The sequence below is a fragment of the Arctopsyche grandis genome, chromosome 10, assembly GCF_051622035.1.
Source record: "Arctopsyche grandis isolate Sample6627 chromosome 10, ASM5162203v2, whole genome shotgun sequence".
NCBI lineage: Eukaryota > Metazoa > Arthropoda > Insecta > Trichoptera > Hydropsychidae > Arctopsyche > Arctopsyche grandis.
The window spans coordinates 17750370-17774518 of record NC_135364.1 but is presented as its reverse complement, the minus strand read 5'-3'; the positions used below and the strand labels follow the sequence as shown (position 1 = coordinate 17774518).

At 32.3% G+C, this 24149-nt stretch overlaps 1 protein-coding gene across 1 annotated transcript in view; it reads right to left on the bottom strand.

Annotated features, from left to right (window-relative positions):
- Positions 1 to 18575, bottom strand: part of Dscam3 (Down syndrome cell adhesion molecule 3) — a 132076-nt gene extending 113501 nt beyond the window's left edge. Inside the window, exons 1-2 of the mRNA XM_077439298.1 lie at positions 18536 to 18575; positions 18306 to 18492 (exon numbers count right to left, since the gene is read on the bottom strand). Coding sequence (XP_077295424.1) covers positions 18306 to 18492; positions 18536 to 18575 — 227 coding nt within the window. The remainder of the gene's footprint in view (positions 1 to 18305; positions 18493 to 18535) is intronic.
- Between the last annotated feature and the right edge of the window lie 5574 nt (positions 18576 to 24149).

Here is a 24149-nt window from a genome sequence, read left to right as displayed (position 1 = left end):
ATAAGCCTCGAAAAGTGGCCCTAACAAGGGAAATCTGTTTAAGGTCACCACCAAAACCCACCCCTCCCTCACCGCCCCTCGCCAAACAAAATGAATACCGGCTTACTGAACGCAGGCTGTGAATATTGGATGAGGGTACGGCGTTGACCACACCGGACCGGACCTAATCGCTAGATTTCCTGAATAAGTAATCCCGATGATCAATAGATCGAAGTGAGATTGAGGGGGAGAAAATTGTGAACAGAGTGATTGGGGGAGAGGGGGTGTATATATATGTATATATATATATATCCATATGTACATATGTATGTATGAATGCAGGCTGCTTTCTTAGCTGGAACGTTTACATAGTTCAATTTTATGGAGGGAAAATTTCCAGGCTATATTCAACTTTAGTTTGTGATTCCAAGTTTTTCTCTTCATGGAAAATATTGTAAATTATTCTGCGTTTTATATTACAGATTTGTAGCAAACCCACCTAAATTTTGTTCACCTAAAGATTTGTTCGGTAAATACACATTCGTGTGTTCCGTAATGTGTATATGACGTATATATTTATACTGAAGGTGCAGCAGGACATGTCACCATAACGTATCAGACTAATATGGATCAGACTAATAACGTGACAGGACATGTCACCATAATGTACCAAATAATACTTTCCCTACTTGCTGGTTACGTGCAGTTGCCATTACGTGCTGTGCGCCAAGTGTCCACTTAAAATGGCTGTTTTAAGTTAAAATAATTTAAAATCTGCGAGATTAATTATTCTAATTAGCTATAAAAATCATTTTATCATATATAAAACGTCAAATAATAAGTACAAAAATGAATATAATAACGGCCGAAGCAGAGCCGCCACTCCAAGGCGGATATCATTCTCATACTGACTGTGTGCTGTTGAACGCCGCGTACTGAATTCTCCCAGTCTCACTCGCAATTTTATTTCGTTATTACATATCGCATCATAGAGGTTTTGATGAGGAATACATAAACTATAAATATCCTCCATTCAGTATATTTGAAAAAAATGTAAGTCCTGGTCACTCGTGGTCACAGTGTGGCGATTGTTAAAGCGTTATAATTCATTTGAGCGTACTGTTGCGGTTTATTAAAAATTAAAATATGTACATATGTATGTAAAATATTTTGCAAAATTCCAAGGATGCTACTCTCCTGCGAACCGCCCAATACATATTTTATTCGAATAAACAACGAAATATAAGCAAGCGGCGATATAAAAACTCTTCAGAGCGAAAATAAAACTCGCACATCAAAACGAAAAGAGAAAAAATATTCGCCACGACGACGCAATACTACCAGGAATTTTCCAACAAAGTGAAATACGAAAGCTCTCTCATTCCGTATTATATCGCACATACCGACACCTAGGAGCCGTCATGGGGTTGGGAGTGTGGGGATTGTTTCATATTAGAGATGTCTACATTGTCCTGTGGTAATTTGTCCATGGCACATTCCATCCCGCAAAATGCACACTCTTTATTTTCCCCAGAGTGCAATTCTTGCGATTTAGCCCGGGTAGGGTTTCTAATGCGATTGGTCTGGGTGCGACATCAGCAATGGGAAAAACTAAAGAGACCAGACGTTGCCTTTTGCAAAAATGATGCTGTAGCTTTTCATGCAGAAAAGTACTCATGAATAGCAAAAAGACCTTATCAAAAACGATCCGATCACAAACTGTCTGTATAAATTTTATATTTAGAAATCAATTCAAGGATTAAAACATCTCATTTCAGTCAAATAATTTACCTAAGTCTTATCTGAAAATTCATTACGCGAATGAAATAACGATTGATAGCAATAAGTCAATGAATAAACAACAAATCAATTTTGTACTGTAAGACATGGTATAAAATTCAATTTAAAGTTTGTTAAATTCTTTAACTCTTTTACAATATAATCAAATTATAAATATTTACGAAAATCTTAGATATTTTATTTGAAATCCAATGTTGAATTAATATGCATGTTTTAACCAAAACCAAAAGACATATATAGAAATGTGTAGGAATTTAATTCGTCAATAAGTTATTATAATATATTATTAATATATATCTATGTGCGAATATTTTAATTAAACGGTTAGTTTATTTTGACAGTTGGATCCTAATTTGTCATTCGAAGCTCCACGAAAGTTACGAATAATGAAATTTTATAACATGGATATTTTAATGGATCTAATTAAATAATATACATACACATTAACTGATCAATGTGACAAAAATTTTATGTATGTTACGTATATGTACATACATATACGTAAATACTGACCTTTTAAATTCAAAGTAACTGACTTAAATATTAGCCAGCAGCGTGGCTCGGTCGTTAAGCTTCTGCTTAACACTGAGAGGCGCCGAGTTCGATCCCTTGAGCTGACCTCGATTGAAAAGAATTTTTCTGAGTATATCTGTAATGCTGCTGGTCAGACCAGGATTTGTGACTCCTGGTTGATCGTTTCCTATCAGAGTTTGCCAATTTTCTCTGATTTCATTGTTGAAACGATTCCCGATTAAAAATTGGCTAAAAATCCTTCCTACCCACTATGTCACCACTATTTGAGTATGATTAATGTAAATATTACAATAAAAATGTATGTACAATTCATAGATGTCTCGTTAATTGTCGAGTTTAAGTCAGTGTCTCGTAATTTAGCGACTTATATAATAAAAAATGCTGTATTGTTTGTAATTTGGCCAGGAAGGCGCATTGGGGTTTACCTGTAATGCCTTCCTGGTATGAAATTAAAAAAAAAATTAAAAAAAAAAAATAATAATTTTGATTGAAATCTTAATCATACTAAATTAACAATTTTAATAATTGATCAAAAATTTAGTTCCCAATTCAATATATAATACTTATTCAGAGCTTCATTTTGAAATTTACAGTAACGTAAAAAATAATGAATAATTTAAAAATTATTCGTTTTGCGATTCATTTAAATTTAAATCATCGTAATTTTGAAAAAAAATAAATAAGAAAGACGAGAAATAGCTCTCATTTTTGACAAGTTCCATTTTAATGGGGGATGTCCTGCGTCTCTCGTCTTTCGTCCTTTGAAAAGAAACGAAGCGGATTAAAAATATATCAAGGCGAAATTGGATAATTTGCTGCGACGGCTTTATGGTGTGCTGTCATTTCGTATAAATCTCAATTTACATATTCAAATACGGAAACGAAGAAAAATACGTCTAAATGAAAATAACCTTTGCAAATCCCAATGGGATATTCAATTTAGTATTGATATGTATACACACGCGTTGTGCACATTCTAATGCCGAAATATTATACATACATACATATATAAAGGAAGATGCTGACCCAAAAAATATACATACATAATCAAATAACATGTCTTCATGAATGTTTTCGGGGTATTATAAAACGGTATGTTAATGAGACGGCTCAATTTCTGCCCGGCGAAAATTGCAATAATCGCTTAATACCCACCCGTATATGTAAATCGTCCGGTATATGCTAATCGATTTAAGGGATGTGTGTTGGCGTAATTTCGCAAAAGGGATACTGGAAACTTGGTCGACGAAACCCTAGTGTCTGAAGTTTTGCCAGAACACAGGTAAGCTCAAAGTACTTTAACTAAAGAGAAGGCTCAACAGGAAATCTGTCATTTGGAGATATCGATAGCTCGCAAAAAATTGTTATAATAATTTTATAATCCTTACTTTGAAACTCATCTTTGAGTAATTATAATGAATTACCATTTAAAAAGTGAAGGTAAGATTTAAAATTACCAGATAGAAATGTACGTAAATAATTTGTACTTTATTTAATCTATTTCACAGATTGAAACACTATTTCAAAATAAAACATCTTTATTTAATAAACAAAATTAAATTGATTTTAAAACGTTTTCATAATATTTCAGATGCATACAAGGGTAGTTTACATACATATGTACATATATAGTGGACAAAGCGAAGAAATTAAAATGGCAATGAATGGGTCACGTGTTAAGAAAAAGGGACGAAAAATGGTCAAAATAAGTGCTAAAATGGTACCCGAGAGATTGTAAAATGAATGTGATTGGTGAAGTTAGAAAAATTTGTGAGATGAGATAGATGAGAGTTGCCCAAAATACATAGAGACGAATGGAAGCGTGTCAGAGAGGCCTTCATCCAGCATTGGTGATATGTTTCTACTATTTTTTACAAAAATTGACATATAAATACAATTATATATGTGTAATTAAAATGAGTATTTACATTCATCTAATAGTTTTTAATTATTACTGAAATTTACCGATTGATATTCAAAGAACAATTTAATCTAAGGCACACACAAAGCGTCTTTCATTCCATCATTTTAAATATGATAATATTTTTGCCTCGTTTAATTAAGGGAATATTACGCAAATAAGCGGACGGCTTGCAAAGAAATGGCTCACTCGTCACAACCGGGAAAAAGTCGCCGTTCTCTTAAAGATATTCAAAGCGTTCGGGAAAGGAGAAGCAAAGAGAAAAAACTGAATAAGGACTTCGTCCCTTAAACGAGTTATACAAATAATGAATTATTCAATAGGGTAGCGTCTGTCCCGAGGTTCTTTGGCGCGGGGTTCAACTTCCTCGTCGAATCAACTCGATCTCCTTCAGCATCACAAAAGAAGTAAGTAAGCCAGGGTGCGATTTCGCCGAATAGGAGTTTCCTCACTCGTAGGGCGCATTAAGGGTCTCTCGGTCGTGTTTATTGAGAAACAGAGAGTTTTCGCCCTTCTAGCCTAAAGGGTCGAAACCCTCCTAGCCCCCCCCCCCCATGTGCTCCTTCTTCGGGGCCAAGTCTACTTGGTTCACTAATTATCGCGAAAACACGAACGCAGGAGAGTTTGCGCCAGTCGCTGATTCAACTTCGGCCACATTCAAACATGCCTACAAGCTTTATGTACAAGCCGATTTAAAGTGTATGCAATTAGTATAAATGTACATATGTACGTAATTTCGGCGTATTTCGAATGTAATTTTAATTACACCTGTGCTCAAAATTTGATTCAACTAAAAGCAGTCCATTTTATACTCCATCTATTTAAAAAATCATCCAAAAACAACTAATACCTATCTTTTGCAGTTGGAATAATATAAAGTCATGAAGAACTTCCACAAATACAAACATGTGTAATATTTACATGAGTGCCTAAGTTCATGCATGTTATCCAAATGAAATGAATCTTTGAATATGAATATTAAAGGATATGTATACATTTTTTATAAACTTTGCATTGATTAATTAAAATTATATCAAGTGAATATTTTTTATTATTTTTGTATCTTTAATTTATACCAGAAAGGCCTAAAAGGTAACTCCAGTGCGCCTTTCTGGCCAGAAACATTGTACATTTGATACTAGGGCTTCCAAACCGGCTTAAACCGAAACCAAAAAGCCGGCTTTTTGACCATTTTTCAAAAAACTGAAAACCGGCTTTTTGGCTCGATCAACCGGCTTTTTAAGGTTTTCTTTAATTAATGTTTTTTTCCTCAAAATTAACAATTATGAATTTTAAATTTCTATGAATGATCAAAATAAATGTGTATAACGATCTTAGGTAATAAGCGTATATTTCTTTGAACAAAAAAAAAGCTACACTTCTTTCTTTCTTGAGCGGTTTCTTTGAGATTTAGTAATGGACCAGGTCATAAACCAATAAAATATTATTGAACGTATGTATGTAGTTTCAATGGCCTACCCAACTTCAGGTATAGAAAGCATCCTTATCTATCGCAAATCCTTGTACTTGAAAACATCAAAAAAAGTAGTCAAATGATTTATGGCAAAATGCATAGGAATTTCCGAAATATAATTGATTTTTCTTCGAAGGAATTGCCCTTTAAATATTGAGGCCACATACCTACTTTTATTATGGATTTAAAATGTTCGTGATCAAATGAATTTGCCGTTTCAAATGAATTTGTTTCCGAAATTTGCAACGGTTGCTTTTGGATTTTTTAAGCTAAAACAGATGCGTAAAAACAACTTTGAAATCACTTTATCTATAATATATCTAGCTTATTTACATCATTTAATTATATGTGCGTTTTTAGGATCTGCCATTTTACGACTGTATATGTACATATAATACAAATTTTATTATTTGTAATATTTGTAATAATAATATAAAGTAATGATCTTCATAATGTTTATAACTTAATTTAATTTATAAAAAACTATTTTTTTTGCATAATATAGATATATACATATTATGCAAATATATACATATTTACATTTTTTTTTTCGATATAAAAATTTTAAACTTAAAAAAATCGTATTTTTCTAAAACCGGTGAAAGCCGGCCAACCGGCTTTTTATTTGTAAAAAAACCGAAAACCGGCTTTTTATTTCGGGCGGTTTTTTGGAACCCCTAATTTGATACAAATATTATTAATATATTATAAAAAGTACATAAATACATATCAATTAATATCCACGCAGACATCTCTGGTCAAATTTGTAAAATTCGAGATTGCTGAAATCTTGTGATTTTGCGAGAAAATAGGCAAGGTTGCCAATTTTTTGTAACCGTTTCAATGAAAATTAGATAAATTGGCAAATTCTGATAGGAAATTATCGACATGGAGTCACAAATCCAAGGTCCGGTCAGCAGAAACCAGTGGGGTTTGAACCCGTGACTGAACATAACTGTTTAAAACATTATATGTTATAACCACTAGCCTATCTGCTGGTTATATCTAATGTATCTGTAAAAATACATATGTACATACATACGTATACTGATGTATAATTACACTGTTCGAACGAAAAATGGTTCAGACACGAGATATAACTTTTTTTTATAGATCTATGCCCAGTGAACACGAATCTGGTAATAAAAAATGTTGATTGGCTCGAGATTTGGAGAGTGTTTTTTAAATCGCGCGATTTTTCTATATCTTGGTGTTGTTCGGTCGATGTCTCAAAATCTGTCAATTTTCTGTTCAAAAGGAATATTGTAATCTAAATTTGGGAATTTTATCTTTCGTTTTTAATACTTTTCAGCTTTCAAATATCTCTAAGTAGTCGTCCAGTTAAAATTAAAATTCAAAACATCCAAGTTGGTGAAACAAAAATCTTTACAGCTGTTAGTGAAAATAGTTAAAACAAAATAAGATACCGGTATCGTCTATCTATGATTAATATTCAAAACTAAATCTTCTGGCGTCTTATATGCCAGAGATTGCAAAATATTACAATATGTTATATATTAAAAATAAAAAAAAATTTCATGGATTCGAATATTTTGTCTCGTCACTCATCCGTTTCCGTTTTTTTTTTTTAATATTTTAAACGTAAGCATTAGTTCAGAGCCACTGGCGTATGCTGAATAGATATGTAATGTTGAAAATACGTTCATAACTTTCTCATTTTCTGCATTTCCATTCGTCGCTTTTTCCAACTTTAGCGTCTCTATTTTGTTTGTGAGGCACGTTTCAACGCGAAAAACGTTTTTACAATCTTTCGCCGCAGTACCCAAAAGAAAATATAAAAAAAATAAAATAACGACGAAGAATACTATATTGCCAGCATAATTCAGACCGACTTTTTTTGCTCATTTTTTTTTTTTAGTTTCTTCAAAGCTGAAGCGTTTCGAGTATTCCGCTGTAAAAATCAAAGGAAAAAGTACGATACGCCCCCAGATCCCATCTGATGTTCTTCGGCTGGCTTTAATATACTTATTTTTGTGTGTTCTCGCTAATGATATGCAAACGTACGTTTACGCACACGATAAATTTGAAGTTGGCCGTGTTTGGTGATTCCAAAAAGGAAATTAGTTTTTGGAAAAAGGGCTATGAATTCGCATTGGTAGTGGTATTTTGTCGCGCTCGGGTCAAACTGTGAAAATTGCGGAAAAAGGGGGCGGCTCGTTTCAATCTTGAAAACGTGTTTATTTGCGCTATATATATGTAAATTTCGTGAATACGTTAACCTGGCAAATCTCATATGAGCCGAGCATATTTCAGCGATGAAACTATAAACGAGCCCGACCCAACTACGTGCTTGTCCCAACCCGAAACGTATGCATCGCCAATTGCGGAAAAACTGGATGAAGAGACAAAAGCTTTTCCGCGCAGTTTTTTTTACCTCTGCAATATTGAGACTCGTACGTGGGATGATTTATGATAAAATATATACATAGGATATTGAAAGAAAGCTTCCCTGATTGATTTATCTTCATTTTTAATACGTCAATTACTATAAATATACAATTTTTATCTTTTTCATTTTCAATCCAGATAATGATTGATTCTAGGTACATAATAACTTACTCATTTCTATGTTTATTGTTGTTAATGTAGGTATGTATTATAAATATTATAATTGAATCCATATGAAATACCATTATGAAATAAAAGAATTACATATTTATATTATTCAGACGAATGTATCAAAATTCGATACAGATCTATGTATGTATATACATATATAAAAATCAATGTTTGTCTTTCTATCACTTATGCGTTCTTATACCATTCAACCAATTGCGATGAAACTTAAACGAGTTATTGTGTGTATGCTTGCAATTGTTTCTGTAAAAAAAATCGCCCAAAAACGGGAACGGAAACGGAAAAAACGGGAATGAGTGGCATTGCAACGCAATAATTTCAAATGTTTTCGCGTCGCCACCTGTGTTGTCAGGGTAAAATAAACAAATAATTGAATAATTTAAAATGTGTTCGCCGCCTGCGTTTTTTCGACAAATTATCATCACTGTAATTTAATTTGATTATTAAGTATTAATTTGAAACTGAAACATTTACTTATCGAAGCACATCGAGGAACAGGAATTGCATGCGTTATTGTGGCATTCCAAAGCATGGCGGGTTCAGCTAGTGTATTTTAAAAATCATCTGTAAATCTCCGTTAAATTTCTTAAAATAAAATTCAATGAGAAGGGTATATTTTAGTTTTAAATCATTCAAAAAAATTCTTAAGTACATAAAAGAAATTTTGACAAGGAAATAATTTACTTAAGATTTGACAAAAATGAGCATACAAATTAATAAAAAAAAGTTAATAAAAAAAACATTGAATACGCATCAGCCATAAGGCGAATGACCAAGCTTTTCATCGTCGTTGTGCGTCGACGTGCAATTAGCGTTGGAAAAATGGACGCTTTTCCGACTCGTCCCAGCGGGATGTTACAAGAGAGGGAGGGAGAAGGTTTGCTCGCGTGGGCTGCTGACTTCCGTTTGCGCGCGGAAAAGCGGAAGCTTCACGGCGACGGCGACGCGCGTCTGCACTTCCGGTTTGACGACGCGAATAAATCACCGTCAGCGGCCGGGAAACTATAAATTAACGCCCTTCTCCGAATTAGGTGACGCGAACTCTGTCTAGCTGATTCTTGTTTATTAACTCGTTATATTCGTATTATTCTTATTTGAAACCTACGTTACAGACTTTAATTAAAATATAAATCGGTGTATAAGTATATTCATATTCTTTTAAAGCATTACATTTATGTATGTATTAATATTCCGTTAGTCACAGACATAACTAACAAATCAGACGTTACTAAAAAAATAAATCACAGAATCTCTAATAACCATACTAACACACTTGTGAAGAGTATCGGTGATTGCACCACAACGTCTATACCCTTCAGGTATAAACACAGATTACCTAAATACAATCTGATTTAGATCGTCGACTTTAATATCGTATCGTATATAATAAAAACAATGTGTCGGTAATACGTAACGGACAGAACATGGACAAGTATGGGGAACCAATCACACCCAAGTATTCTAGATCGAGTCAAATTCAGGGTGGGTAGCGGGGTAGTGTGGTAGGGGGAAGTTGGGGGGAGTCTGAAATCCGCGATGTACAGGAAGTATCACTTTGTAATTCGCAATTTCTAATTCGTGTATCAATTTATTTCCGAAACCACCCGTTTCAATTTTTTAATTTCGGCTGGGGGGCGCCAATCAACACTTTTTATTACCAGATTCGTGTTCACTGGGCATAGATCTATAAGAAAAGTCATATCTCGTCTCTGAAACATTTTTCGTGTTGAACAGTGTTATTACTATACTTTAAAATTTAAAAGGGCACAACACTAGTTTAGTATAAAATGTATTATGAGCATTAATACGAATTGTAAATAGGTTTTTGAGCTAGTTTTACTATTATGCTGTACATTAATGTTCAAATAATATACCTATACTAACTACTATGTATTAACAAAAAAATACTACTTTGTCTATACTAAGTTTGAGCCTTTTATTTAGAATATAATAGTAATTTTTGCTGACTTCTTCTCGAGATACAAGCGCTTAAAAAAGTGCAAGTTTTACAAATTTTTGGCTTTTGAAATGTTTAACTAAAATATAGTTTTTCTGTGACAAATTGAGTATTGGAATCAATAATAGCCAGATGTTTTTCTTTTGAAGGTGATTTTTTATTGCTTTAAATTAATTAAATATTAAGCGAAAAGTTTGCTTTTTAAAGCAATAAAAAAACAGTCAACAAAAAAAACATCTGACTATATACTCATTTTTGGCACAGAAATACTAGATTTTGAGCTAAAGACTAAAAAAATTGAGCATTTTTTTATACGTTTATATCTCATAAACGAGAATAAGTCAATAAACATCATTGTCATTATTCTAATTTGATATGTCAAACTTAGATTGATTATTCTATGCTCCGATAATTTTGTTGCTCAGTGTATTAAATACGCATAGCAAATTGTATGTACATATGTACATACATATGGACACGTTGAAGTTTCCCTAGTACCATTAATATGTATACGAATACATGTAGATATATGAAATGTGTCTGATATTAATATAATGCCTTAAAATATGTATCAAACCAAGACAGAAACTGAAGTTCACATAGTCAATATTTAAATATGTATAGAATGGGAGTAGGATGTATGTACATATGTATGTACATTTTCCAATCATAAACAAACTGAATCGCCATGGTTTTGAAACCGCATTACGTATAACAATTTTACAACATTGTCCAATATGAGAGGCGGCCGTTTAATTAGTAACAATATAGCTCGAATACACAATATCCGACGTAAGTGACGCGTATGCGAAGAATTATAGGGGTAACACACTACACTACCTTCTCAGGTTACTGCTCATTGAGTAACCTAATGCCTCAGTGCAGGGCTAGAGGATCTCGTACACGGCAATTTCGAGACCAAATTCGAGGGTTGCATCGCTATTAAGTCCTTTTACGATCGCCCAGGCTCAAGCGAACTTAATTCGAAACCTCCACCCACACCCGACGTCGGAAAGGCCGGAACAGGGGGTGATAACACACTATAAACACATTCATATATGCGTTATAAAATAAAGCCCAAACTGTGCGAGTGTCCTCTGTAAGTAGTCGGTACTCATTTTTGGGTTAATTAGATTTTTGCGTTTAAATATGCCCTTTTCGTACGAAGCGTGATTTGTCGTTGTTTTTTATGTAGGTGTGAGAGAGTTTCGCGTGTTTTTTTCGCACTGGAAAATTTTAAGGTTTCAATTAGGCGAGCGGCAAAGGCAAATATTTTTCAATCTGCTCGGCTTTTAGCCGGGGCGTGTTAATAAAACGCGGCTTAAAAGAGCGTTGTGCAAAAATAAATGTTTTACGACGAACGCACCGTGAAAAAACCGAAAGAAAAAATTCGCGCTCGCGCTATCACAAGAGTAAACAATAAAAAACGTCCGCAAAGAATAAGAAGGTTGGTCTCGGAAGCTCGCGAGAAATGGTGGTGGAGAGATGAGGGGTCGGAGGAAAATTTGTTGTTTCATTAGAAAACCCAACCGGAGATTTTCCAGGGCCAGGTGTTGTTTGCTTTAGCGATACGAGTACGCGCGCTCAGACTCGTAGGCGTCTCATAAATATGATAAATAAAAAAGTAAATTAAAAATATTACAAAAGGGGTTGTTGTTTGCGTTCGAGATGAACAAAAGAAAATATTTTACATTTTCCACACCCCCTTCTATCTTATCCGCCGAAAAAACGTGAGCGAATTTAACCGTCGTGTAATTTTTAAGATCTACGCTTAAGCCGTTAACGGCTGCTCAAGCTGTACAAAGAAACAGATTTCGAAGCAATTTTTAATTAATCAAAAGTATACATTTATTCTTAACTTTATTTAATTTAAAATGAATAACTGTTTTATTATATATGTAAGTACATATGTACAACACATTTACCTACATACTTAATATATATATTCATATTTTTGTCATATAATCTGTACTAGTTTATATACATACATACATACATAGCCATCAGGTCGGTGGTTTCGTTTATGTTTAGCACCGAGAGGTTACCGGGTTCAATCCCATACTTATCTTTTTAATACTGCTGGTTAGACTTGGATATTTGTGACTCCAAGTCAATCTTTTCTTATCAGAGTTTGCCAATTTATCTGATTTCATTGTTGAAACGGTTCCTCAATCAAATTGGCAAAAATCATCCTACCCGCTATGTCACAAATATCTGAATTTAATTATAATCTATACTAGTTTTTATACATATACATATATGCTTACAAGTTTATTTAGAAATTGCCAAAATTGCCTTTGATATTGACTTCAATAAAATTTAAGTCCATGTTACCATTTATGAAAAAGAAATATAGAATAAATAATTTCCACACTTAATATAACAGGTTCGTTTGAATTATTGTCGATTAGCTTTCATATATTTACGTTTATTTAATATCTTTTGATATAAGTACTATAACTTATATAATTGATTTTGTCGCTAAAAATTCAACAAATTCGTGTTTATAATCAAACCAGAACATTCATTTTACTTTACGGATACTATTTTATATTTTAGCTACTTAATTTACTTTGAATGACAAAACGATACAAATTTAACTCGGATTCAGTTTTACGGCACAATATAATATTTAATTTATTGATCGTTTATTAAATAGATAAATTATCTGGTTAAATTTGAAATTCAAAATAAAACATTTAACTTCTCCCGAAGTCGCGATTTAACTTCATAATTTTCGCTTACGCAACTCACCAAATCACATTATATAATATAATCCGATGAATAAAACAAAGATATATACGGCAATAGACATCCATAGGTATACTTTGCGATGCAAATCGAAATCGGCTCAGAATTCGTATTATTCAAATGCGGCATCTTTAAATTTGAATGTTTGCGCAAGTATAAATACTGAATCTACCTATAAAAGCTTTTATTATCCGTTCGCGCTTTTGAATGAAACTTTTAAATGGCGCAAAGCTCAGAAATGTATAATATTTACGATCGTGATGAAAATAATAAAATATTCAATATGAAATCAGACAAAAATAGAAAATTTGTCGGTGTTGAAAAGCAATCAAACTGCAATTGAATATATGTATGTACATACATATATGCAATTCGAGAAAATATCTCAATTGACTAGGTTGCAATTGCTTTTGTGTTTCAAAATTCAACGATAATATATTTTAAAATTTGAATTGAACATCACAATTTTTTTTGTCAGGAACACAATAGTAATTCACAATGAAGAAAAAAATCCTTTTGATAATTAATAGTCAGGAACACAATAGTAATTCAAAATGAAGAAAAAAATCGGTACATACACTGATTTTTCCATTTAAACGCGTTTGTTAAAAGGGAAATACGGTTTTGCAACACAACCACACTCCAGGTTAAATTGTATAATAACAGCCAACGGCGTCTGATAAATCCGAGGACAAAGAGGATCAACCAGGGGTTTTCTATCTTGATAACCGTAATGCTCACCGCGTTTTAAACCAGCATTTAATACCCCTGCCTGAGAGAGCTACGAATGCGCCTGGAGCCAATGCATTAGTCTGATAAAAAAAATATGCCAGCCACAAACTTTCCTGGCATACAATGGAAAACCCATATCTCTACTGTATGTATGTACATATGTATATACAATTTTTTTCATACCATTTTTTTCCGCTGGTTTTTTAGTCAGCAGACCCCTCTAGGGTAGTCGTTAGCAAATGAAGTGGAATGAATGAACACGGAGACCTTTCTTTGCTTGGGACGATGATTTTTCACAGTCCACCATTAGCCGGGATTACTATACGCCACTACTATACAATGTCGAAGTTTTTCAACAAATCTGTATCTTCTGGTGTATGTAGGTGATTTTGCCGAACGATACAAGTCCCATTTATATCGAGAATCATCACTCTTAGGGCACGAAATGGAGGCCGAAACAGAAAATGCCATAAAACTTTGTTAGGCAGGCTAAAGTTGCAGTGCGTAAATTTCAATTGTAAGCTTCCTTTTTGGTACTTTATTCGCTAAATATATTGATAGTATGGTTTACTATAAATTACTTAGAAATAACGCTTAAATAGTACTAAATAATTTTAAAATATCTCCGATTGAAAGCTTTCACTCGATTAATGCATTGCTAACATTGTTTCAACGTTAGACTGATGAAACACTTTGTTTTATTTGCAGAATGGTTTTATTTGTTTCTCAAAATCTTTTGCGCCGTTTATTTGATTGTTCAATAATATAAATTTTAATTTTAAATAGTTTTCAAATAACTGATAATCTTCCAGTCTCCATTTACATACATATATGTATATAAATTAAAATGGCCAATAATGGCCAGATTTCAGACGTTGCAATCTTCAGAAGATTCTGTAATAAAATCATTTAAAAAATTTAAAAAGTCCGAAGTTTGCATATAAATACCAAACTTTATTTAACAGAGAGCAGTTCGAAATGTTGATTTGATCGAACATAAACAATCGAACGCTTTATTCCACAAATTGAATCGTTTTAACTGTTATAACAAAACGATTTGGATTTGTAATGTTTCGAGACGAATCATCGAGTTTACTTCAACTTGAAGAATAACACAGTATAACGGAATTTCCATCAATTAAAAACGATCTCGATGAGTTCAAACTCTTCGAAAGAGAATACCGAGGCGACAGTCAAAAATAAAGGAAATTTTTATTTCTTTTTCATCCATTAGGCGATACTGTATTTTAAAATATTTTAAGGAATTTAAGTGGAAGCGTAATTTTTCACGCGTCGGCAGGTTTGATGTGCAGGTTTTTTTTACTCGTAAGCAAAGAGTTATTACTCTATTTGTATAATGTTCTCATAAATAATTCCGAAAACGAGGCAGTCAAGGGCAAAAAATAAAATACACACGTAAAAAGGTAAGGCTCAGTACTCTGCGTATCCCCGTCGTGGGATTTTTTATTGTTTTTTCTTAACTCCATTTTTACCTTTTTCATTTTGGAAGATAATAGCGCCCGTAACGGCCATTTCGAGAGTGTGGAGACGTTTTATGAAGCGGGAACTCATCATACGAAATAAACTCAGTCGGCTTTTTCGACGAAAAAGACGTGTCCTTTATATGGATAATATTCCAAAAAAGTATCTATGTATATAAATTTGAGCGACGACGTCTAACGAATAAATGGAAATTAAGTCTTTTTTCCTCTCCTGCGTAATTTTTCAAGAGTGAAAAATTCGTTTTATAGCCCAGCCCTACTACTCGAAAACGTATGAACTTGATTCACTTGACTGAAATCTTGAGTTTAAATAATTTGTGCTTTATGTATATAAATGAAGATCGTTTTAATTTTTACTAACCTCTTATACGTTTCACATGGTTTTCATGTAAGCGGTCATTTTTTATATCCCTTATCTCCTATCCGATCGTTTTCATACTTTGCCATATTGCTCATTTTGGTCATCAATATAAGTTAAGGTATCATCCGCAATTACGATGGTGAAAAAATATCGTATTAGACACGTTTGAAAATACTGCATCGTATTACACGGTGACGTTTTTCTGTCACATTCATCATTCACATCGGTTGTTTCATTACTTTTCGCCCTGCCATCTCGCCGTCAAATTTTAATTATTTAAACGCCTACAACTTTTTCTTTTTCCACTCTATATTTTATGTAATGGAAGACTGTTGTGTTGTGTTAAGAAAAAAAAATTGCAGTCACATTTTTGTATCACTGAAAGCCTGATTACATTACTCAAACATTAATGGATATTAATATAAGCCTAACTTGAATTTAATCGGATTAATAAATCTTATGTCTGAATTAGTGTCTGAAAACAAAATAATACGCGATATTATCAGTAGTTAAATTTTCACTTCAATTTGACGTTGTTGTATCCTATTTATCTTAAAAAAAAACTTCATGAAAATCCAATGCGACATCCGGAAAAGTATAAAATTTTAACGCATTGTTATTGTATGCATAAATATAAAAATACAAAAAGCAAATACTGCAATACAAGGCTTTTGATTTATTGCTTTTAATTTCGGTACATATATAGATGTTTGTATATTTTAAGTATTGAATCACACATAAACTTTCAGTACCAAATTTTTATTATGTATGTATACATTAAATTCAAATCGACGAAAAATTACTATGTGAAAAAACATTCACAAAATATTATAGGTATATAAAATTCACGTCAAACAATTATTTTTGTTGCTTGAAAAATAAATTAATTCGAGGTCGTAAATTATTCGAATGAACAAATTCGTATTTCTGTTTCCGTCTGCTAACGACGAACGACGCCAAACTCGAACACAATAACGACGTCGTTAATGTAACACCGAGACGAGAAAACCGTCTAAAACCGTGGAAAAATTCCTCATACACACACACCCGAACACAGTGTTTTTCCACCTACCACGTTAAATGAAATATTACTCTGGAAAAACTTCACGCCTTCACGTTGCCGGGAAAACCGTCACATTTCCCGACGGGACAACAACCACACGTTGTAGTGTCATTAACGAACACACACGCTAATGAGAGCTGAGATACGAATCTTTCACAGAAAAGAAAAGCTCAAAAGTCTATTTTTCACAGTGGCCACTGTTCCACATACATACAATAATTGTCGTAAAAATGGGCCCAGTTTTAAAAAGAGGTCGCGCGCTCGGCTGAATCGTAAAGCACCCCCTATCTGACTATTCAATGTCGCATTTTAGTGTTTGTTTTTCACATGAAAATACTCAACGGAGCGTAAGGATGTCTTTTTCGAAATGTAATGTTGTCGTTATGGAATAACATTAAATATTTAAATAAATGCAAACGACATTGCAAATGTGCATCGGGTCGTTCTTGAGTTTAATGCTTGCGCACATAAATAAACAAGCTTTTCCCCACAAATTTTAGAATGTTTGCAATAAGCAAACGTTCGTTTGAATTTGAAAAACACATGTTATTTTATTGTAAACTAAGGAATAAAATTTTGCATAGGAAAAAAATTTTGTATGTTTATTATTACGTAATGTACATATGTATATATTCTAATATTATGATATGAATTTATATCAATACCTTTCAATATTATATTACTAGATACGATCGTTTTTACTCTCTTTTAATTAAAACTATCATGAAATTAATATGCAAACCAGCATGGGGCTTTCCTAATTACTAAAATGTGTTCAATATCTTATATACGACGTGGATATAAACTTTCAAAATATAATATAATGGAAAATCAGAATTGAATGTAAATCCCTGTGTTTAGAATATAATGTAAATTGTCATCAATTTAAAATAACTAATATTACTTATATTTAAATGTCTATTTAACTGATATTAAATCTCTTATGTTTTTTAAATGATAATGAACACCTTGAATAAATATGAATATAATACTTAAATTATGTTAATTATCGAAACAGCTAAAGTAATAGCAAAAATAATAATAACTTTAAATTTAACGGGGTATATATTTGAACCGCAAAGTTGCGTATTAATGAGAATAAATTCATCTCAATCAAAAATTTCACTCGGCCTTTCTTTTCTTCGTAATTTTTCTAGGGGAAAATAGGCACTACCATTTATTATATGAACACGCACGATCAAAACCCACGTTCTACAAAGTCAACCGGACGCACAGCTGTACCCACATCTGAAATATTTTATAAATACGAACTGTCTCATCACACGAACACCGAGTTTAACTCACACGAACGCGAAACATACCCACCGTGGGAAAAGTATATAGTAGTAAAAAATTTGCCGGTTAGCAAGGAGGAGTGTTCCGTTCCCCTGTGCCGCATTAGCGAGAGTGATGACTCGCTCGCATCCGACAAATGGCCGGATTACCGAGATAAAGCCAACCTCTTCACAGATGACTTCTCATTTCTACTGATATTGGGTGACCAAAAAGGGAGAAAACTCCGAGGAAAAAATGACCCGAGTGAAACGAACGAATTCGCTGCGATCAGTTCACAGTGAACCGTCCCATTGTGTTACGCTATTGTTCATGGGTGGGTATTGATTTAGAGACTCACCTGAGATTCGGGATGGAGCTGACCGGAGATCCGTCTGTCAGGTGCCATGATATGGTCGGAGGAGGAAAGCCGTGTGCTGAACAAGGAGCACTGGCTCCAGTGCTGTTGCTGAACACCAACCTCGATGGTGGTTCTTGAAGAAACACTGGACCGTGGTCTTGGCACTGGCAAAACCTCCATTGAAAACCTTAAAACAAGACAAATAAATATATTTTTTAAATGAAACTTACTGCTTGATTGATGATTTACATGATTTATTGCATTTTCCATGACACAAAACGACATCAAATTTGTTTTAAATAATTATTTTATTGTTATTATATTTATATTATCATGCCGCAGTGGCATTACAAAGTGATCCTACGCGATATTGTGGTCAAACATATTATGTAGTTACTTTTATTTTTTTTATTATTTACCCATATATGTACATATATAGGTAAATATAATATTCTTTTACATTAAGCACGACATATGTATGTATGTACATATGTATATGGTCAAACATTGTAAATATTATATTATGCAAAGAAAATACATTATTATTACCATACATGGTAATAATAATGTATGGTAATAATAATGTATTTGCAAATTTGCAGCATTTTATGCAATTCAAAGAAATTCAAGATGCTGGAAACTCGAAATTTGCGAGAAAATGGGTAATGGGTGTCAATTCGTTTGAACAATTTCAATGAAAATCAGATAAATTTGCAAACTCTGATAAGAAACGATCGACATGGATTCAAAAACCAAGGTTTGGCTAGCATTAACCGGTGAGATTTGACCACTTTGTTCAAAAGCATTATATGCTAACCACTAGTCTAAGCTGCTGGAATTATATATGTACATATATACGTTTCGTGATGTGGAGTAAGGTAAGACGTTGGGTAAACGGAGGAGAAATTTTTTATGATCACAGACCAAAATGTTTAGTTAAAATTTAACGATTTCGTTTTTTATTAATTTTTTGATGTAAGTTTTTTATTAAATTTAATCAAAACGTTTTGGTAGTAATTTTGTTGGGAAAAATCAGAAAACTTTTATATTTGTCAAAATAATTTTATCAAAATTATGAAAAATCATTCCATACATTAACTTCATAACTCATTTAAACTGGATTTTCAAATTTAAAGCATGATTTAATATATTTAAGTAATTAATTGACCAATTATGTTAACACACTACTGTACGTAAAAAACATGATGGCCACTTCAGACTACATGTATAATATAACACGCAAGGTAAACCACAATATTGATCCCGTGAAATAAAACTAATGACATTTTTCACGCAACAAACCTGACATTAAAGCTCACCGAGATAATTATCATTGTTTCACGGCGGAGACGACATTATTCTCAAACCTTCGTTTTTATCGCCCCAGTAAAAAGTCAATAACTGTAAAAACCTCCTTTGCATATTGCGTATTGTGAATTGAAATTACATTTTTTACGACGCGCTCGTCGTTTCCTCGGTTATGATAACTCAAAAAGTATAAAAAAAAGAGAATATAAGGGACATTTCTCGATCGTACGTACGAAAAAGGAAAAGGTAAATGCGATATTTATCGCTGCGAATTTCGACCGTATTATCCGGTGTAATCGGCGCAGCAGATACCCGATTCGCAGCTAGGTGGAGGGTAGGGGCGCAGTAAGGGGAGGGAGGGGAGAATTTCCGGCATCCGGTCCGGACTGACCGAGGGCATCTGATGGTCCGGAAGATACCGAATCGGACGGTGGACGAATAAATCATGGTCCGCGATAAAAAATGGAAGAGCGCAGGTCAGCGAGACCCCCTAAAATAGAAAGTACGTATGTAGTATCGCCATGGCCAGATCCGGATTCCGGATTACCGGTTTTCCCGCGGCTCCGGATTATACGCGCGGTATCATTGAAGCTCCGTTCGATCGCGAGAAGACCGCGATTCGCCGGCGGCCGTGAAAATCATCAATTTTCCACGACGCGCTTTTTCCGGAGTGGCGAAAATTGGAAAATTTTCGGTGCCGATTGCGAGAATTCGCTCAAATAAATAAAACGATTTAAATGCGAAATATTTAAATGATTTCTCCGATCGAATTTCGATACGCTTTGAGGCGACAACCTTATATAAAAATTCTTTACTATTTTCATTAAAAAAATGAAAAGAAACTTGAAGCATAACCTCCTTAAACAAATTCCAGGCGATAGAGAGAATAGTGCAATCCCCATCGTACATGTAAATAATATATAGATAATAAATACGTATACATATGTACATAAAATCATATATATGTATATTATATCGCTATTCTGTGTGTCTGTCTGAGATAACGCTCGCCTTACTATAATAGTCGTTTGTACATCACAGCTAAAACACATCCAACAAAACTTATATATGAATACAATAACAAAAGAAAAAACTTCTATATATACTGATCGCACATAATGTTTTCACTTGGCAGAGAAGTTTACGCCATCTATTAAAAATCTATTAAATTAATTAATTTTTCTATCGGTGTTTTATATTGTATATGTGTAGGTAGGTAGGTAGTTTTTAGCATTTTTTTCATATTAAACAATGAAATATAAATAATTAAATATTAAATATATTTAAAAGGTAATTAATTAAATATTAAATATATTAAATATATTAATTTAATTAATTAAATATTAAATATATTAATTTAATTAATTAAATATTAAATATATAAATTTAAATAATTAAATATATTAATTTAATTAATTAAATATTTAATATATTAATTTAATTAATTTAATTAATTTAATTAATTTAATTAATTTAATTAATTTAATTAATTTAATTAATTTAATTAATTTAATTAATTAAATATTAAATATATTAATTTAATTAATTAAATATATTTAAATTAAATATATTAAACATATTAACTTAATTAAATATATTTGAAAAAAATTACACCGCTTGGGGATCAAACTCATGACCGACGACAGATTTTATTTTTACTTTATCTATGTACGTAGTAACAATAGATGAAGTTTTGTGATCATGCGAAAATTCGAACTCGAGATTTTGACTGATTCGAACTCAGAATCGATCACTGATCACGTTTTCATGATCTAGAAAAAATGTGTGTGTGTGTGGTGTGTCTGTGTGTGTGTCTGTGTGGGTGTGTATTTTGGGGATATTTTTAACACCGTTAGTCCTATCGAACTGAAACTTAGTATCGGTTATTGAAATTCTTATCCACACGACGTAAATTTTTTTCAAATTTTTAAGTTGACCGGAAATGGTACCTCGCTTTATATGTAGGTGTCCTCTTTTTTTAAGTTTTTGAATTCAATTATCTCCCAAACCACTAACTGAATCGATCTGAATTTTTTTTGAATATAATACAAATTAAAATTTTTATAACCTTATATTTTTTAAATATTTCTATCTGAACCGGAAGCAGTACTTTTACTCTAGAGAATCGAAGTTTTTTATGTTTTTTTCAGAAACCTTTTATTTTATTGAACTGAAATTTCATATCTAGAAGTTAAAGTTTAATACCAAGTTAATTATAAAATTTAGTTAGCATCCGTCAACCGGAAGTAGCAGTTTACTCTTGTTCGATTTTTCTTCCACTACTTTTTTCGACCCCTTAAACATGTGTTTTCGTCACAAAAAAATTCAAGTATAATTCTTGTATCAATTTGATGAAAATAAAAAAAAATTATTATATTTTTTTCTCGTAGGAAGGTCAAAAATGTTGTGCCCACTACTCTGTCCACACCCCTGAACGTATTAAGCTGAAAATTTTTATTTCTATCCTTTATGTACTAACTTAGAGCTGGTAGGGTTTTGGTCAGAATTTGTAAACCGGAAGTAGTATTTTTTTTTAAAACAATATTTCATTATTTTATTTTGACCTGTAAAATTATTTTTATTTTCTTGATATTTAATGAGTATAATACTGGTAGTGATTTTTGGTAATAAAAAAAATTTGAACAAAATCTGACAACCGGAAGTAGAACTTTTGTTTTGTGCAAGTTTCCATACATTTGCGCTCAATTTGTATCACTATCATAGTTATCAGTTCAATATCGATTTTTTTTATTTAATAACTTAATATGCCAACACCCATGCGATGATATATTGTTGGGTACAAGACTAGTGATATAATAATATTGAATAATAAAAAAATTAAAGTAATAATAATAATAATTAAGTAATTAATCAATTTAATCTGTATTTAAGTGTTTGGTGGAGTAGTTCCATCTACCGAACATACAGTTAAGAGTGTAAATGAGAAGATGCTGCAGCAAAAAAACAGACGACGAAGAGAGGCCGCTCTCATCCTGAGAATGGCCTCAAAGTGAGACACGTGCCCCTCTATGAAAATTTGTGGTGCGTTGCAACCCCTTGGTAGCCCGAAGAGAGAATAAGAAACAGGATAGATTTGTGAGGAACTTCCCCAGAAGGGTGAGAGGATAGCATATGGGGAGCTAAGACGTTGGGTCACATTACAAATTCAAAAAAGCTATGTGCATAAAAGCAATTCAGTATACTTTCAGGAAAACAGTTATTTTTCAAAAATGCAGGACATAAAGATATTATATTTCTAAATTATGTCGGTCTTCATGAACAGTGCATATAATGAAATTGAGGAATATCAAAATACACTCTAAAATAATATATACATATAATAAAAAGACTAAATAAAATAAAAATAAAGCTGCAAAAGTAAACCAATATTTTTCGACACGAAACATTTCTTGCTACGTAATGAAGAAATAGTTTAGCAAATCTCCTATAGATTTTTCACCGAAACGTGCTTGACTCACTTTTAAACTGAGCAACTTGTGTAAATTCGCATGCAAAAAAGGGAAAAAGATAGGCTTCAAGTGGTCGTGAAAGAGAGTCGTAAAATATTTTGTACCTTAACTGGGACGCAATTTGTTTTGATGTGAATTTTCGCACTTTTGATAACTTTAAATATATAATCGCGTGTTTATAATTTTCCCGCTTGGGCATTTTCATTTTTTTTTTACATTTTTCTAACAATATAAACAAGAGCGATAGTGTCACGTGATTTATTAAATTATTAAAAATTATATTTAGATCGTATCCTGTACATAGCGCTAACGTGATGACCTATTTGTGTTTTTTTTTTTTATGTTATACTTGGATAATAAATTTTCAACGTTCTAGATATAGCCGTGTAATACTCCTTTGGAACATTAAACCGAATAAAACTACACATAAAAAAATAAAAGTCACTTTCAACTTACATTATGTAAAGAAATAAAATCATGTTTACTTTAATTAATCAAAGCATTTTTAAATGACTGATTATTTTAATGTCACGTTATACTTGTTCTGATAAAATGACCGATAAAAATAAAATCTAAAATAATTATATTTATTTTTAATATTGATGTATCAGATATAAACATCTGATTATTGTATCATTTATACATATTAAAATCACACTATTTCCAGGCAAATTAAGTATTAATCACGATATAATATGCAAATGATTATCTCTAACACATTTCGCCCTGCAAATAAAAAGAGTGCCCCTCTCTAGAATTTGATATTGAATTTATAATAAAAAATAAACATTGATTACAATTTATTAGTTGTAAATTGATGAGATGCGATTAGAATAAAAACCGATTCGAAATTTGATCAAACTGTCAAATGCATCATAACTTACAATGTCAAAATCGTTCTCAGAAATTACCTATTAATCACGTTTTATATATTTTTTTAATATATAATTTGCTAATTTCCATATATTTTAATGTAACATAGCAATTTACATTTAAAAAATTATATTTAATGTTTGGTTTTTATAATAAGTTAACTATCAAATTTTTGATACTGGCAACCCATTTG